Source organism: Somniosus microcephalus, chromosome 6 (assembly GCF_052327205.1).
Source record: "Somniosus microcephalus isolate GS21.2 chromosome 6, FLI_Smic_1.0, whole genome shotgun sequence".
Classification (NCBI taxonomy): Eukaryota; Metazoa; Chordata; class Chondrichthyes; order Squaliformes; family Somniosidae; genus Somniosus; species Somniosus microcephalus.
The window spans coordinates 278,033,427-278,049,765 of NC_140992.1; the positions used below are offsets into that span (position 1 = coordinate 278,033,427).

Sequence of the window (16,339 nt, forward strand, 5' to 3'; positions counted from 1 at the left end):
TTCCTGCATCTAGTCTATCTAGTCCTGTTAGAATTTTATAAGTTTCAATGAGATCCCCTCTCATTCTTCTAAACTCCAGCGAATATAAGCCTAATCGACCCAATCTCTCCTCATACGTCATTCCTGCCATCCCAGGTATCAGTCTGGTGAACTTCGCTGCACTCCCTCCATGGCAAGAACATCCTTCCTCAGATAAGGCGACCAAAACTGCACACAATACTCAAGGTGTGGTCTCACCAAGGCCCTGTACAACTGCAGCAAGACATCCTTGCTCCTGTACTCGAATCCTCTTGCTATGAAGGCCAACATACCATTTGTCTTTTTAACCGCCTGCTGCATCTGCATGCTGACCTTCAGTGACTGGTGCGCAAGGACACCCAGGTCTCGTTGCACTTCCCCTTTTCCCAGTCTATTGCCATTCAGATAATAATCTGTCTTCCTGTTTTTGCCACCAAAGTGGATAACCTCCCATTTATCCACATTATACTACATCTGCCATGCATCTGCCCAATCACCCAACCTGTCCAAATCATACTGGAGTTTCTCTGCATCCTCCTCACAGCACACACGCCCACCCAGCTTTGTGTCGTCTGCAAACTTGGAGATATTACATCTAGTTTCCTTGTCGAGATCATTAATATATATTTTGAATAGCTGGGGCCCTAGCACCGATCCCTGCGGTACCCCACTAGTCACTGCCTGCCACTCGGAAAAAGACCTATTTATTCCAACTCTTTGCTCCCTGTCTGCCAACCAGTTCTCTATCCAAGTCAATACCTTACCCCCAATCCCATGTGCTTTAACTTTGCAAGCTAATCTCTTATGCGGGACCTTATCGAAAGCCTTCTGAAAGTCCAAATACACCACATCCACTGGCTCTCCCTTATCTATTCTAACAGTTACATCCTCAAACAGTGTAGAGGGAGCTTTACTCTGTATCTAACCCGTGCTGTACCTGCCCTGGGAGTGTTTGATGGGACAGTGTAGAGGGAGCTTTACTCTGTATCTAACCCGTGCTGTACCTGCTCTGGGAGTGTTTGATGGGACAGTGTAGAGGGAGCTTTACTCTGTATCTAACCCGTGCTGTACCTGCCCTGGGAGTGTTTGATGGGACAGTGTAGAGGAAGCTTTACTCTGTATCTAACCCGTGCTGTACCTGCCCTGGGAGTGTTTGATGGGACAGTGTAGAGGGAGCTTTACTCTGTATCTAACCCGTGCTGTACCTGCCCTGGAAGTGTTTGATGGGACAGTGTAGAGGGAGCTTTACTCTGTGGGTGATACATAATGCACCTGCCATGAGAGAGGTTAATTCTTGGTTCCTGAATAACAAGTGCTCTCCACCTTGATGCTCAAAAAAAAAATCACGAGGAAATATGAAAAGGTCATTCCGCCCATCGTGCCAGCTCCTTCCGTGGATCAAGTGCAATCCACTCACTCATGGACTCTATCGCTCCCATTTAATCTTGTTTAGCAAAGAGCTACCTAAATACGGCAGTGTTCTGCCCTGGCCCCCTCCCCCCCACTGTACATGAACATTGTGACCCTTGAATGCCAGTCGGAACTACCTTTTACTTCCACACCCATTTTCAAAAAGATTATTATCCGACTTCCTTTAGCCTCCCCTGGTATCATCCTTCCCTTGAAGCTGCTGAATGCGCCCCAAACCCAGGTGTGGTATATACCGCATTCCGGATTTAATCCCCCGTCTGTGCTGACTTTGGTGGTTTTAGGATTGTGGAAGGGCACTGCAACAGCACGGAATACCCCACGGGGAGGAGGGAATCATCCAGCATGACCACTTCTGACCCCGAACCAATTACTCATAATCGAGGCTGGCATTTCAGTGCATTATCCGACGTGCCATCTTTTGGATGAGACGTTAAACCAAGGCCCCGGCTGGCTCCTCAGGTCCCACGGCCACTATTGGAAGAAGAGCAGAGGAGTTCTCCTGGTGTTCTGCCCAATATTTATCCTTCAACCACCATCACTAAAATGGATTTTCTGGTCATTATCTCATTGTTGTTTGTGGGATCTTGCTGTGCACAAATTGGCTGCTGCGTTTATCACATTACAACAGAGACTACACTTCAACAAGTACTTCATTGGCTGTGAAGCGCTTTGGGACATCCTGAGGTCGTGGAAGGTGCTATATAAATGCAAGTCTTTTTCCTTTGTCTTTCTGGGTTTGTGTGTTGTTGTCGGCGAGGACAGAATTGAGATTACCGAGGAAGTCCCCATCTCCTCCTCCTCCTCTAATTGGCTGGCCGAGTCATGCTGACTGGGGGTTGCTGGCATCGAATGAGCCACACTGCAGCATAAGTCACCGCCTTCAGGGAGGTAAAGGGGGGTAGAATTGCTGCTGCCCATGTAGTCTATCCGAGGGGGTGGCTGTGGTCCGAAGCAGGACTTCAGACTGGCTTTGACCAAGTTACGTGAATCACAGCAGAGGATTGTATTCCCAATGGGAGAATGACCGAAAAAGAATTGTGTTCATGTATTCCTTTTCAGACAGAGAATTTTTTACGGTGTTGCGCTATTAACCATATTTTTAGCCCCCTTCTAGTTTGTAAGTCACAGTTGTGTAGCAATGCTCCTGTATCTCGTGGTTAATCACTGTTCACCCTGTGCTCTGAGCCGTTTCTTTAACGAGAGCTATAGAAAATCGAAGTTGCTGTTTGATTAGAACAAATGGTTTATTACGCTCAGAAACCCGGCGTTTACACTGCCAGAAACTTTTTCTGTGCAGCTGTGATACTGAATTCTGAAATGATGCGACAGGGCAGGCAGAAGCAAACTGTTTCCAGTAGTTGAGGAGTCGGGAACGAGGGGCTAGAGAGACAAAATTAAATGTAAGAGCTTTAGAACAAAGGGACAAAGGGCAGGAGAAACGTCTTCACACAGGGCGGGAAAGTGGAGTTGAGGTAGAAGATCAGCCATGATCTTATTGAATGGCAGAGCAGGCTCGAGGGGCCGAATGACCTACTCCTGCTCCTCATTCTTAGGTTTTTATGTCTCGTTGTGCTTGCTGTTCTTGTAAAAACCCTGAGAGAGACACAGTTGGCGGTTTGTAGAGCAGGTTTCACCGTTCCTCCTCTCGTTGCAGGGACGATGATGACATTAACGATGTTGCCTCAATGGCTGGAGTTAACCTGAGCGAGGAGACTGCCAACATTCTGGCAACCAACTCCGATTTGGTTGGAACACAAATTCACTCGTGTAAAGATGAAGCTTTTCTGGCCAGCGGCCCTCTGCACAAACGCATCCTAGAAACAGGTAAGTGGGGCCTTGGTCTCAATTGGATCGAAGCTAATTCAGATCAGCTTTTATGTACAACCACCCAAAAATTACACCCCCACACACACAAACAGAAATGAATGCTCCTTGTACAAGGCAAGGGTCAACATCACAAAACTGTCCGGCAAACTTCACACCTTTGTGTGACTGGCGTCCGCAAGATGCATTTTCTCCCTGTTCATTCTCATGTCAGCCACTACATGTCCAGATGGCTTTGCTCCTCCAGTGCTGTGATACTTCAATAACATTCTCTTTGCCAGCTCCAGTCCTCACCCCCACTGCTTATTTCAGATCTGCTACCCCTGTATCTATCCTACTGGGCTGTCTCCACCACTAAGTCAGCAGTGGAAGCTAGGATTGAAGTTAAGAGTCTGGAGGAAGAGGTGGCACTTGCTCTGTATCTAAACCGTGCTGTACCTGCCCTGGGAGTGTTTGATGGGACAGTGTAGAGGGAGCTTTACTCTGTATCTAAACCGTGCTGTACCTGCCCTGGGAGTGTTTGATGGGACAGTGTAGAGGGAGCTTTACTCTGTATCTAAACCGTGCTGTACCTGCCCTGGGAGTGTTTGATGGGACAGTGCATAGGGAGCTTTACTCTGTATCTAACCCATGCTGCACCTGCCCTGGGAGTGTGTGATGGGACAGTGCAGAGGAAGCTTTACTCTGTATCTAACCCATGCTGTACCTGCCCTGGGAGTGTTTGATGGGACAGTGTAGAGGGAGCTTCACTCTGTATCTAACCCATGCTGTACCTGCCCTGGGAGTGTGTGATGGGACAGTGCAGAGGAAGCTTTACTCTGTATCTAACCCATGCTGTACCTGCCCTGGGAGTGTGTGATGGGACAGTGCAGAGGAAGCTTTACTCTGTATCTAACCCATGCTGTACCTGCCCTGGGAGTGTTTGATGGGACAGTGTAGAGGGAGCTTTACTCTGTATCTAACCCGTGCTGTACCTGCCTTGGGAGTGTTTGATGGGACAGTGTAGAGGGAACTTTACTCTGTATCTAACCCGTGCTGTATCTGCCCTGGGAGTGTTTGATGGGACAGTGTAGAGGGAACTGCATTCTGTATCTAACCCGTGCCGTACCTGCCCTGGGAGTGTTTGACGGGGACAGTGTAGAGGGAGCTTTACTTTGTATCTAACCCGTGCTGTACCTCTCCTGGGAGTGTTTGATGGGACAGTGTAGAGGGAGCTGTACTCTGTATCTAACCCGTGCTGTACCTGTCCTGGGAGTGTTTGATGGGACAACGTAGATGGAGCTTTACTCTGTATCTAACCAGTGCTGTACCTGTCCTGGGAGTGTTTGATGGGACAGTGTAGAGGGAGCTTTACTCTGTATCTAACCAGTGCTGTACCTGTCCTGGGAGTGTTTGATGGGACAGTGTAGAGGTAGCTTTACTCTGTATCTAACCCGTGCTGTACCTGCCCTGAGAGTGTTTGATGGGACAGTGTAGAGGGAGCTTTACTCTGTATCTAACCCGTGCTGTAACTGTCCTGGGAGTGTTTGATGGGACATTGTAGAGGGAGCTTTACTCTGTATCTAACCAGTGCTGTACCTGCCCTGTGAGTGTGTGATGGGACAGTGCAGAGGAAGCTTTACTCTGTATCTAACCCATGCTGTACCTACCCTGGGAGTGTTTGATGGGACAGTGCAGAGGGAGCTTTACTCTGTATCTAACCCATGCTGTACCTGCCCTGGGAGTGTGTGATGGGACAGTGCAGAGGAAGCTTTACTCTGTATCTAACCCGTGCTGTACCTGCCTTGGGAGTGTTTGATGGGACAGTGTAGAGGGAACTTTACTCTGTATCTAACCCGTGCTGTACCTGCCCTGGGAGTGTTTGATGGGACAGTGTAGAGGGAGCTTTACTCTGTATCTAACCCGTACTTTACCTGTCCTGGGAGTGTTTGATGGGACAGTGTAGAGGGAGCTTTACTCTGTATCTAACCCGTGCTGTACCTGTCCTGGGAGTGTTTGATGGGACAGTGTAGAGGGAGCTTTACTCTGTATCTAACCCGTGCTGTACCTGTCCTGGGAGTGTTTGATGGGACAGTGTAGAGGGAGCTTTACTCTGTATCTAACCCGTGCTGTACCTGCCCTGGGAGTGTTTGATGGGACAGTGTAGAGGGAGCTTTACTCTGTATCTAACCCGTGCTGTACCTGCCCTGGGAGTGTTTGATGGGGACAGTGTAGAGGGAGCTTTACTCAGTATCTAACCCGTGCTGTACCTGCCCTGGGAGTGTTTGATGGGACAGTGTAGAGGAAGCTTTACTCTGTATCTAACCCGTGCTGTACCTGCCCTGGGAGTGTTTGAAGGGACAGTGTAGAGGGAGCTTTACTCTGCATCGAACCTGTGCTGTACCTGCGATGGGAGTGTTTGATTAGACAGTGTTCGATGAGTGCACTGTGTGTCTGAAATGGCTAGTGCGTCATTCCCCAGCCTCACTCACCTCAATGAGCACACAATTCACAAAAAAAAGGTTTAATATAAAAATTGAGCAAGAATGAGTGTACCCTTGAAATAAATGTTGCTTTCCTCAGGGTATATGTTTTAATTTTCGGATGACTAGCTACAAACACAGCTATAATTTGCCAGTTAAAATGTTATTTTACCTTCGAATGTAATGTTCCTTTAATTTACCTCACTCTATACCTGCGGTACAAATGCATTTTAATTTGCTTTTATCTAATTAAGGTGTATGAACCCTTTGGTGGGTGGAAACGGTATTCACACTCGGCCTCGTGTTCGGTTGTTTTGTCTTTATTTCTGTCTTAACAGCACAGATCAGAATGGGTCCTCTGTCAGTTTTTCTCCAACCCCACCCCAGGGAGCCTCACCCTGATCCTGCGGGATAGCTCTACAGTGTCTAAATGTCAGGTTCCACATGTACGCTGATGACACCCAGCTCGCCACCACCTCTCTCGACCCCCCCACTGTCTCTGATTAGTCACACTACTTGTCTGACATCTAGTACTGGATGAGCAGAAATTTCCTCCAACTAAAAATTGGGAAGACCGAATCCATTGTCTTCAGTCCCCGCCGGAAACTTCATTCCCTAGCCACCGGCTCCATCCCTCCAACTGGCAACTATCTGAACCATACCGTTCGCAACCTTGGTGTCGTATTTACCCCGAGATGAGCATCCAGCCACATATCCGCTCCATCATCAAGACCGCCTACTTCCACCACCGTAACGTCGCTCAACTCCTCCCTTGCCTCAGCTCATCTGCTGCTGAAAACCTCATCCATGCCTTTGTTACCTCAGCTTGATTATTCTGGCACGGGCTCGACGGGCCAAATGGCCTCCTTCTGTGCTGTAACTATTCGATGATCCCCATTCTCTCCTGGCTGACCTGCCACCTTCCACCCTACATCAAATTAAGCTCATCCAAATCCCTGCTGCCCTTATCCTAACTCACATCAAGTCCCGTTCACCCAGCATCCTTGCGCTTGCCGACCTACTTTGGCTCCCAGTTCGGCAATGCCTCGATTTTAAAATTCTCATCCTTGTTTCAATCCCTCCATGGCCTCACCCCTCGCTATCTCTGTAATCCCCGCCACCCCTACAACCCTCCGACACCTTTGTGCTCCTCCAATTCTGCCTCTTGCTCATCTCTAATTCTAATCGCTCCACCATTGGCGGCCATGCCTTCAGTTGTCTAGGCCTTTAGCTTGGGAATTCCCACCCTAAACCTCTCTGCCTCTCCCTCCTCCTTTAAGACGCTCCTTAAAACCTACTTCTTTGACCAAGCTTTTGGTCACCTGTCCTAATACCTCCTTATTTGGCTCAGTGTCAAATTTTGTGTGATAACGCCCCTGTGAAGCACCTTGGGACGTTTTACTATATTAAAGGCGCCATATAAATGCAAGTTGTTGTCTCTACTGGGATGGATCTGAAGGAGGTAATTCTCTGCACTGATCAGGAGGCTGTGTGGCAAGGAGAGACTGTGAACTAGGATGGGATCACTGGGGTTCAGACAGTGTTGTCCAATAGAAATCGCTGACTAGCCACAGAGGTGGCTATGACAACATAATTTTAGCCACGTGCACTCATTTTATGAAAAAACGCCTTGTATACACTCACAATACAAGTGAATATGCTTCACGTGTACATTTACTTAAACATATACCACCATTCAATACCAAGATACTGGAGCATTCAATCCTCAGAGAACACTCGCACACTGCTTTTCATCTTACCATTTTACCCCCAAACGCACAGAAAGGTTACAATACATTCTCTGTGCCAATATGAGTATTGAGATCACGTGACCAAACAACAGTGTCTATTACTCATTTTTTATATTTGATCAGAAATGCAAGTCGCCACGTCTGGATTCCCAATATTGGACAACACTGCTTTAGGAGGATAGATTCTCTGGGGGTTGTGATGGGGCGGGGATGGGAGGGAGGGGCAGGACTCTATTACAGGGGGGGATTTGTTGGCGGGATGGGGGGAGACTCTATACAGGATGGGGGGAGACTCTATACAGGGGGGATTTGTTGGGATGGGGGAGACTCTATACAGGGGTGGATTTGTTGGGATGGGGGGAGACTCTATACAGGGGGGATTTGTTGGGATGGGGGGAGACACTATACAGGGGGGATTTGTTGGGATGGGGGGAGACTATACAGGGGTGGATTTGTTGGGATGGGGGAGACTCTATACAGGGGTGGATTTGTTGGGATGGGGGAGACTCTATACACGGGGGGATTTGTTGGGATGGGGGAGACTCTATACACGGGGGGATTTGTTGGGATGGGGGGAGACTCTATACAGGGGTGGATTTGTTGGGATGGGGGAGACTCTATACACGGGGGGATTTGTTGGGATGGGGGAGACTCTATACAGGGGGGATTTGTTGGGATGGGGGGAGACTCTATACAGGGGTGGATTTGTTGGGATGGGGGGAGACTCTATTCAGGGGGGATTTGTTGGGATGGGGGGAGACTCTACACGGGGGAATTTGTTGGGATGGGGGAGACTCTATACACGGGGGGATTTGTTGGCGGGATGGGGGAGACTCTATACACGGGGGGATTTGTTGGGATGGGGGGAGACTCTACAGGGGTGGATTTGTTGGGATGGGGGGAGACTCTACACGGGGGAATTTGTTGGGATGGGGGGAGACTCTATACACGGGGGGATTTGTTGGGATGGGGGGAGACTCTATACAGGGGGGATTTGTTGGGATGGGGGGAGACTCTATACAGGGGGGATTTGTTGGGATGGGGGAGACTCTATACAGGGGTGGATTTGTTGGGATGGGGGAGACTCTATACAGGGGGGATTTGTTGGGATGGGGGGAGACTCTATACACGGGGGGATTTGTTGGGATGGGGGAGACTCTATACACGGGGGGATTTGTTGGGATGGGGGAGACTCTACACGGGGGGATTTGTTGGGATGGGGGAGACTCTATACACGGGGGATTTGTTGGGATGGGGGAGACTCTATACAGGGGGGATTTGTTGGGATGGGGGAGACTCTATACACGGGGGGATTTGTTGGGATGGGGGAGACTCTACACGGGGGGATTTGTTGGGATGGGGGAGACTCTACACGGGGGGATTTGTTGGGATGGGGGAGACTCTATACACGGGGGGATTTGTTGGGATGGGGGAGACTCTATACAGGGGGGATTTGTTGGGATGGGGGAGACTCTATACACGGGGGGATTTGTTGGGATGGGGGAGACTCTATACAGGGGGGGATTTGTTGGGATGGGGGAGACTCTATACACGGGGGGATTTGTTGGGATGGGGGAGACTCTATACAGGGGGGATTTGTTGGGATGGGGGAGACTCTACACGGGGGGATTTGTTGGGATGGGGGGAGACTCTATACAGGGGGGATTTGTTGGCAGGATGGGGGGAGACACTATACAGGGGGGATTTGTTGGGATGGGGGAGACTCTATACACGGGGGGATTTGTTAGGAAGGGGGAGACTACACGGGGGGATTTGTTGGGATGGGGGAGACTCTATACACGGGGGGATTTGTTGGGATGGGGGAGACTCTATACACGGGGGGATTTGTTGGGATGGGGGAGACTCTATACACGGGGGGATTTGTTGGGATGGGGGAGACTCTATACACGGGGGGATTTGTTGGGATGGGGGAGACTCTATACACGGGGGGATTTGTTGGGATGGGGGAGACTCTATACAGGGGGGATTTGTTGGGATGGGGGAGACTCTATACACGGGGGGATTTGTTGGGATGGGGGAGACTCTACACGGGGGGATTTGTTGGGATGGGGGAGACTCTACACGGGGGGATTTGTTGGGATGGGGGAGACTCTACACGGGGGGATTTGTTGGGATGGGGGAGACTCTATACACGGGGGGATTTGTTGGGATGGGGGGAGACTCTATACAGGGGGGATTTGTTGGGATGGGGGGAGACTCTATACACGGGGGGATTTGTTGGGATGGGGGGAGACTCTACACGGGGGGATTTGTTGGGATGGGGGAGACTCTATACAGGGGGGATTTGTTGGGATGGGGGAGACTCTATACAGGGGGGATTTGTTGGGATGGGGGAGACTCTATACACGGGGGGATTTGTTGGGATGGGGGAGACTCTATACACGGGGGGATTTGTTGGCAGGATGGGGGGAGACTCTATACAGGGGGGATTTGTTGGGATGGGGGAGACTCTATACAGGGGGGATTTGTTGGGATGGGGGAGACTCTATACAGGGTGGATTTGTTGGGATGGGGGAGACTCTATACAGGGGTGGATTTGTTGGGATGGGGGAGACTCTATACACGGGGGGATTTGTTGGGATGGGGGAGACTCTATACACGGGGGGATTTGTTGGGATGGGGGGAGACTCTATACAGGGGTGGATTTGTTGGGATGGGGGAGACTCTATACACGGGGGGATTTGTTGGGATGGGGGAGACTCTATACAGGGGGGATTTGTTGGGATGGGGGGAGACTCTATACAGGGGTGGATTTGTTGGGATGGGGGGAGACTCTATTCAGGGGGGATTTGTTGGGATGGGGGGAGACTCTACACGGGGGAATTTGTTGGGATGGGGGAGACTCTATACACGGGGGGATTTGTTGGCGGGATGGGGGAGACTCTATACACGGGGGGATTTGTTGGGATGGGGGGAGACTCTACAGGGGTGGATTTGTTGGGATGGGGGGAGACTCTACACGGGGGAATTTGTTGGGATGGGGGGAGACTCTATACACGGGGGGATTTGTTGGGATGGGGGGAGACTCTATACAGGGGGGATTTGTTGGGATGGGGGGAGACTCTATACAGGGGGGATTTGTTGGGATGGGGGAGACTCTATACAGGGGTGGATTTGTTGGGATGGGGGAGACTCTATACAGGGGGGATTTGTTGGGATGGGGGGAGACTCTATACACGGGGGGATTTGTTGGGATGGGGGAGACTCTATACACGGGGGGATTTGTTGGGATGGGGGAGACTCTACACGGGGGGATTTGTTGGGATGGGGGAGACTCTATACACGGGGGATTTGTTGGGATGGGGGAGACTCTATACAGGGGGGATTTGTTGGGATGGGGGAGACTCTATACACGGGGGGATTTGTTGGGATGGGGGAGACTCTACACGGGGGGATTTGTTGGGATGGGGGAGACTCTACACGGGGGGATTTGTTGGGATGGGGGAGACTCTATACACGGGGAGATTTGTTGGGATGGGGGAGACTCTATACAGGGGGGATTTGTTGGGATGGGGGAGACTCTATACACGGGGGGATTTGTTGGGATGGGGGAGACTCTATACAGGGGGGGATTTGTTGGGATGGGGGAGACTCTATACACGGGGGGATTTGTTGGGATGGGGGAGACTCTATACAGGGGGGATTTGTTGGGATGGGGGAGACTCTACACGGGGGGATTTGTTGGGATGGGGGGAGACTCTATACAGGGGGGATTTGTTGGCAGGATGGGGGGAGACACTATACAGGGGGGATTTGTTGGGATGGGGGAGACTCTATACACGGGGGGATTTGTTGGGATGGGGGAGACTACACGGGGGGATTTGTTGGGATGGGGGAGACTCTATACACGGGGGGATTTGTTGGGATGGGGGAGACTCTATACACGGGGGGATTTGTTGGGATGGGGGAGACTCTATACAGGGGGGATTTGTTGGGATGGGGGAGACTCTATACAGGGGGGATTTGTTGGGATGGGGGAGACTCTATACACGGGGGGATTTGTTGGGATGGGGGAGACTCTATACACGGGGGGATTTGTTGGCAGGATGGGGGGAGACTCTATACAGGGGGGATTTGTTGGGATGGGGGAGACTCTATACAGGGGGGATTTGTTGGGATGGGGGAGACTCTATACAGGGGGGATTTGTTGGGATGGGGGAGACTACACACGGGGGGATTTGTTGGGATGGGGGAGACTCTATACACGGGGGGATTTGTTGGGATGGGGGGAGACTCTATACAGGGGGGATTTGTTGGGATGGGGGGAGACTCTATACAGGGGGGATTTGTTGGGATGGGGGAGACTCTATACACGGGGGGATTTGTTAGGATGGGGGGAGACTCTATACAGGGGGGATTTGTTGGGATGGGGGAGACTCTATACACGGGGGGATTTGTTGGGATGGGGGAGACTCTATACACGGGGGGATTTGTTGGGATGGGGGAGACTCTATACAGGGGGGATTTGTTGGGATGGGGGGAGACTCTATACAGGGGGGGATTTGTTGGGATGGGGGAGACTCTATACACGGGGGGATTTGTTGGGATGGGGGAGACTCTACACGGGGGGATTTGTTGGGATGGGGGAGACTCTGTACAGGGGGGATTTGTTGGGATGGGGGGAGACTCTACACGGGGGGATTTGTTGGCAGGATGGGGGGAGACTATACAGGGGGGGATTTGTTGGGAATGGGGGGAGACTCTATACAGGGGGGGATTTGTTGGGATGGGGGAGACTCTATACACGGGGGGATTTGTTGGGATGGGGGAGACTCTACACGGGGGGATTTGTTGGGATGGGGGAGACTCTGTACAGGGGGGATTTGTTGGGATGGGGGGAGACTCTACACGGGGGGATTTGTTGGGATGGGGGGAGACTCTACACGGGGGGATTTGTTGGCAGGATGGGGGGAGACTCTATACAGGGGGGGATTTGTTGGGATGGGGGAGACTCTATACAGGGGGGGATTTGTTGGGATGGGGGAGACTCTATACAGGGGGATTTGTTGGGATGGGGGAGACTCTACACACGGGGGGATTTGTTGGGATGGGGGAGACTCTATACACGGGGGGATTTGTTGGGATGGGGGAGACTCTACACGGGGGGATTTGTTGGGATGGGGGAGACTCTACACGGGGGGATTTGTTGGGATGGGGGAGACTCTATACACGGGGGGATTTGTTGGGATGGGGGAGACTCTACACGGGGGGATTTGTTGGGATGGGGGAGACTCTATACAGGGGGGATTTGTTGGGATGGGGGAGACTCTACACGGGGGGATTTGTTGGGATGGGGGAGACTCTATACAGGGGGGATTTGTTGGGATGGGGGAGACTCTATACACGGGGGGATTTGTTGGCAGGATGGGGGAGACTATACACGGGGGGATTTGTTGGGATGGGGGAGACTGTATACACGGGGGGATTTGTTGGGATGGGGGAGACTCTACACGGGGGGATTTGTTGGGATGGGGGAGACTCTATACACGGGGGGATTTGTTGGGATGGGGGAGACTCTATACACGGGGGGATTTGTTGGGATGGGGGAGACTCTATACACGGGGGGATTTGTTGGGATGGGGGAGACTCTATACACGGGGGGATTTGTTGGGATGGGGGAGACTCTATACAGGGGGGATTTGTTGGGATGGGGGAGACTCTATACACGGGGGGATTTGTTGGGATGGGGGAGACTCTACACACGGGGGGATTTGTTGGGATGGGGGAGACTCTATACACGGGGGGATTTGTTGGGATGGGGGAGACTCTACACGGGGGGATTTGTTGGGATGGGGGAGACTCTACACGGGGGGATTTGTTGGGATGGGGGAGACTCTATACACGGGGGGATTTGTTGGGATGGGGGAGACTCTACACGGGGGGATTTGTTGGGATGGGGGAGACTCTATACAGGGGGGATTTGTTGGGATGGGGGAGACTCTACACGGGGGGATTTGTTGGGATGGGGGGGGAGGTGCAGATATATTTTGTGGTGGAGGCAGGGCTCCTGCTGTGTGCCGTGACCGTCCTTCATGCCATCTATCTGAGTAGGGGAGGCGCATCACAACCAAGTATAATTCTGCTCACACCTGACACCCATCCGCCACACACTCACTGAGTGTCACTAAATACTAGTCAGGAGTGGGAAACCTGGCTGATTCCTCCCCACAACCCCCCCCCCCTTTCTTATTTCAGTTGTGTAATCGGGTGTTGGAGCTCGCCTGACTCTGGATGGAGTGCGGTGTTTTGTTCGCAGCTCCTGAACCTGGTTGGCATCAGTGGCTCGATTTAATACAAGCCCGCGAACGAGCACGGCTGTGGAGGAGCAACTGTTGCGACTTTCTCAGATTTTTGCCACCAGTATATAAAATTAATATAATAATGAATAGTCAACATGGATTTCAAAAGGGAAAGTCTTGCCTGACCAGCCTTATTGAATTTTTTGAAGAGGTAAATGAGAGAGTAGACAATGGTAATGCAGTTGATGTATTTTATTTGGATTTTCAAAAGGCCTTCATAAGGTACCTCATAATAGATTGATGAACAAGGCCAGAGAATGTGGAGTCAGGGGACAAGTAGCAGAATGGATCGCTGGCTGGCTTCAGGACAGAAAGCAGAGAGTAGGGGTAAAGGGCAGCTATTCACAGTGGCAGAAGGTGGTGTAGGGGGTTTCTCTTGCTTGCTCTGGTCTCCTGCCAGGCTTCTTGCAATAATTACCCGTGAGTGGTTCGACCCACTCGCCCCTACGTTCTAGACCTTGGACTTAGGCGCAGGGAGCTGTAGTGCAGAAAAACTCAATAGACCAGGTCGAATAGCACGAAATGGATGCCTTTATTGAACAGTTTGCAGCATTATAAAATACATGTCATAAGCACAGATTAAAGCAACTACAAGCATGCACACATCTATAAACTTAACTCTATAGAAATGGGGAACACACGGCACATCGTAAAAGGGGTAACACATTACAATTACCCTTAACCCCCTCCCCTAAACCTAACTAAGTTTCGATTTGAGGGACTCGGGATCATGCTCACCACTTTAAGAATTGCGAAAAAGGCTTTGCAGCCTTTCGACACAGCTTTCCGTCGTCACGTGGGTTTGGAAGCTTCTGGCGCAGCTTGTTTTCCTCTTGGTTCTCCTGCGATGTAGGCAGCCGGTACAGCCTTGGTGAGCGCTCGCCACGGCTGGATCCGTTTCTGATGTGATTTTTAAGAACTGGATGCACACGGATGAATCCGTTACCGATGTGATGTTGAAGAACTGGATCCTGGGCTCCGGGACCTGAGTGTCTTCTTCTCCGGCCTGGGTCGTCGATGATCTCCCGACAAAAGTATCCGGGCCTCCCTCGTCGTCTTCCCGTCGTGGCCGGGCCTTGCCTGGCCGAGCTGGCTTCCAAGCCGAATTCTTCTCGTCGTCTTCTCGTCGTGGCCGGGCCTTGCCTGGCCGAACACCGAACACGTTCCGAACCGAAGAGTTTCGATGCTCCGAACCGAAGTGCTGTTTAACCGAAGAGTCTGTCCCGAAGCGTTTTTTTGGACTTTACTCAATCCACAGTTATACTTTTTTGGAACATTCTTATCTCCCGCCAAATCATAGTCCTGCCTTTGTAATAATTTTGGCGGGCAGAACTCTCTGCAGGGGTGTTTTGTCTTCATAACGGGAGTCGGTGATAGCTGAACTGGCCTTCCTGGGCCGATAATGTCTTTGCTTTGTTACCGTAACTCGGTTTGTATATTGATCGGTCTGGAGATTGCCCTGGATGGCTGTTAAACGGCTTCTCTTTGTACAGTGTAATGGGTTAAAGCGTTCGTTCAATTGTCCGCCCATTTCTTGATGGGTCTCATCCTGCCACCCAAATCTGTCCTGCACTTATAATCTAATCAATATGTATGCTCAGTTCCATGAGTTTCGGCTTCCCGAAACTGGTTTTCGCGGGCTTTTAATGCCCTCAATCCACAAGCCTGTCTGGCTTGCAGTAACAGAAATTCAAATGGTCCCAGAAGCTGGTCACGAGGTCTGGCGGCCATTTTTGTGTGCCCTTTTATCAAAGGTTTCTCTGTATAAGCTTCTTTTGGTCAGTAAAGCTGTTTTATTAACCCTATTTTCCTACGTGATTATTTAATGAAAATTTCGCGAATCTTACAGTCCCTCCTGTGATACTGATAGCTTGCTTAAAGTATCAATAACCCTTGGTGAGCAAATTTTCCCTGATTCCCCACATCCAAACATTCCTGGTAATTAACTATCTATAACCCCCACGACACATGCAGTTCCCATTTCAGAAAAATTACATTGTGTACAGTTGGACAACCATAGGCAGTACTACCTCAAACTATAACACATTCATCTTTCAGATGTGAAGGGGCTGATACCCCTTACACCACCTGCATACACATTTTGTTAATCAAAAATAGAAAACCGATCAACGGTTATAACACAACAGTATTCATACACTTAAATCATATAGTAACCAAAACCAAGAGTGGAGGGACGCTTTATCCTTTAATACTTAGCAGCCTAAGCGGGGGTCTCTTCGCCCACTCGTACATAGCGTTCTCTCTATTCTCCTGTGTTCTTGTGCCTCTGGAGGCGTTTGCCTCTCTTGCAATGCACGAACAGTAAATATATTACAATCACAACCTGACACACTACTAGGATGTGGGATGCTATTCTAATCCAGGGCGGCATCTCTATATTAGTGAACAGGTCCCACCATGGTGGGGTGACTATGTCTAATATGTCTTTCCCTATCTCCAATGTCTTCTGTTCTAGTGTGTAAAAATGCTTCTGTGAGACTATTACGGCTTTTAAAATCTTGGTGAGGTGTTC

The 16,339-nt window shown here is 50.6% G+C and overlaps 1 protein-coding gene across 2 annotated transcripts in view; it reads left to right on the top strand.

Moving 5' to 3' along the window:
- Window positions 1-16,339, top strand: part of LOC147116754 (transcription initiation factor TFIID subunit 4) — a 508,321-nt gene that overhangs the window by 206,763 nt on the left and 285,219 nt on the right. For both annotated transcript variants that reach the window (XM_085991896.1, XM_085991897.1), the window contains one exon: window positions 3,104-3,273. In XM_085991896.1, coding sequence (XP_085848022.1) covers window positions 3,104-3,273 — 170 coding nt within the window. The remainder of the gene's footprint in view (window positions 1-3,103; window positions 3,274-16,339) is intronic.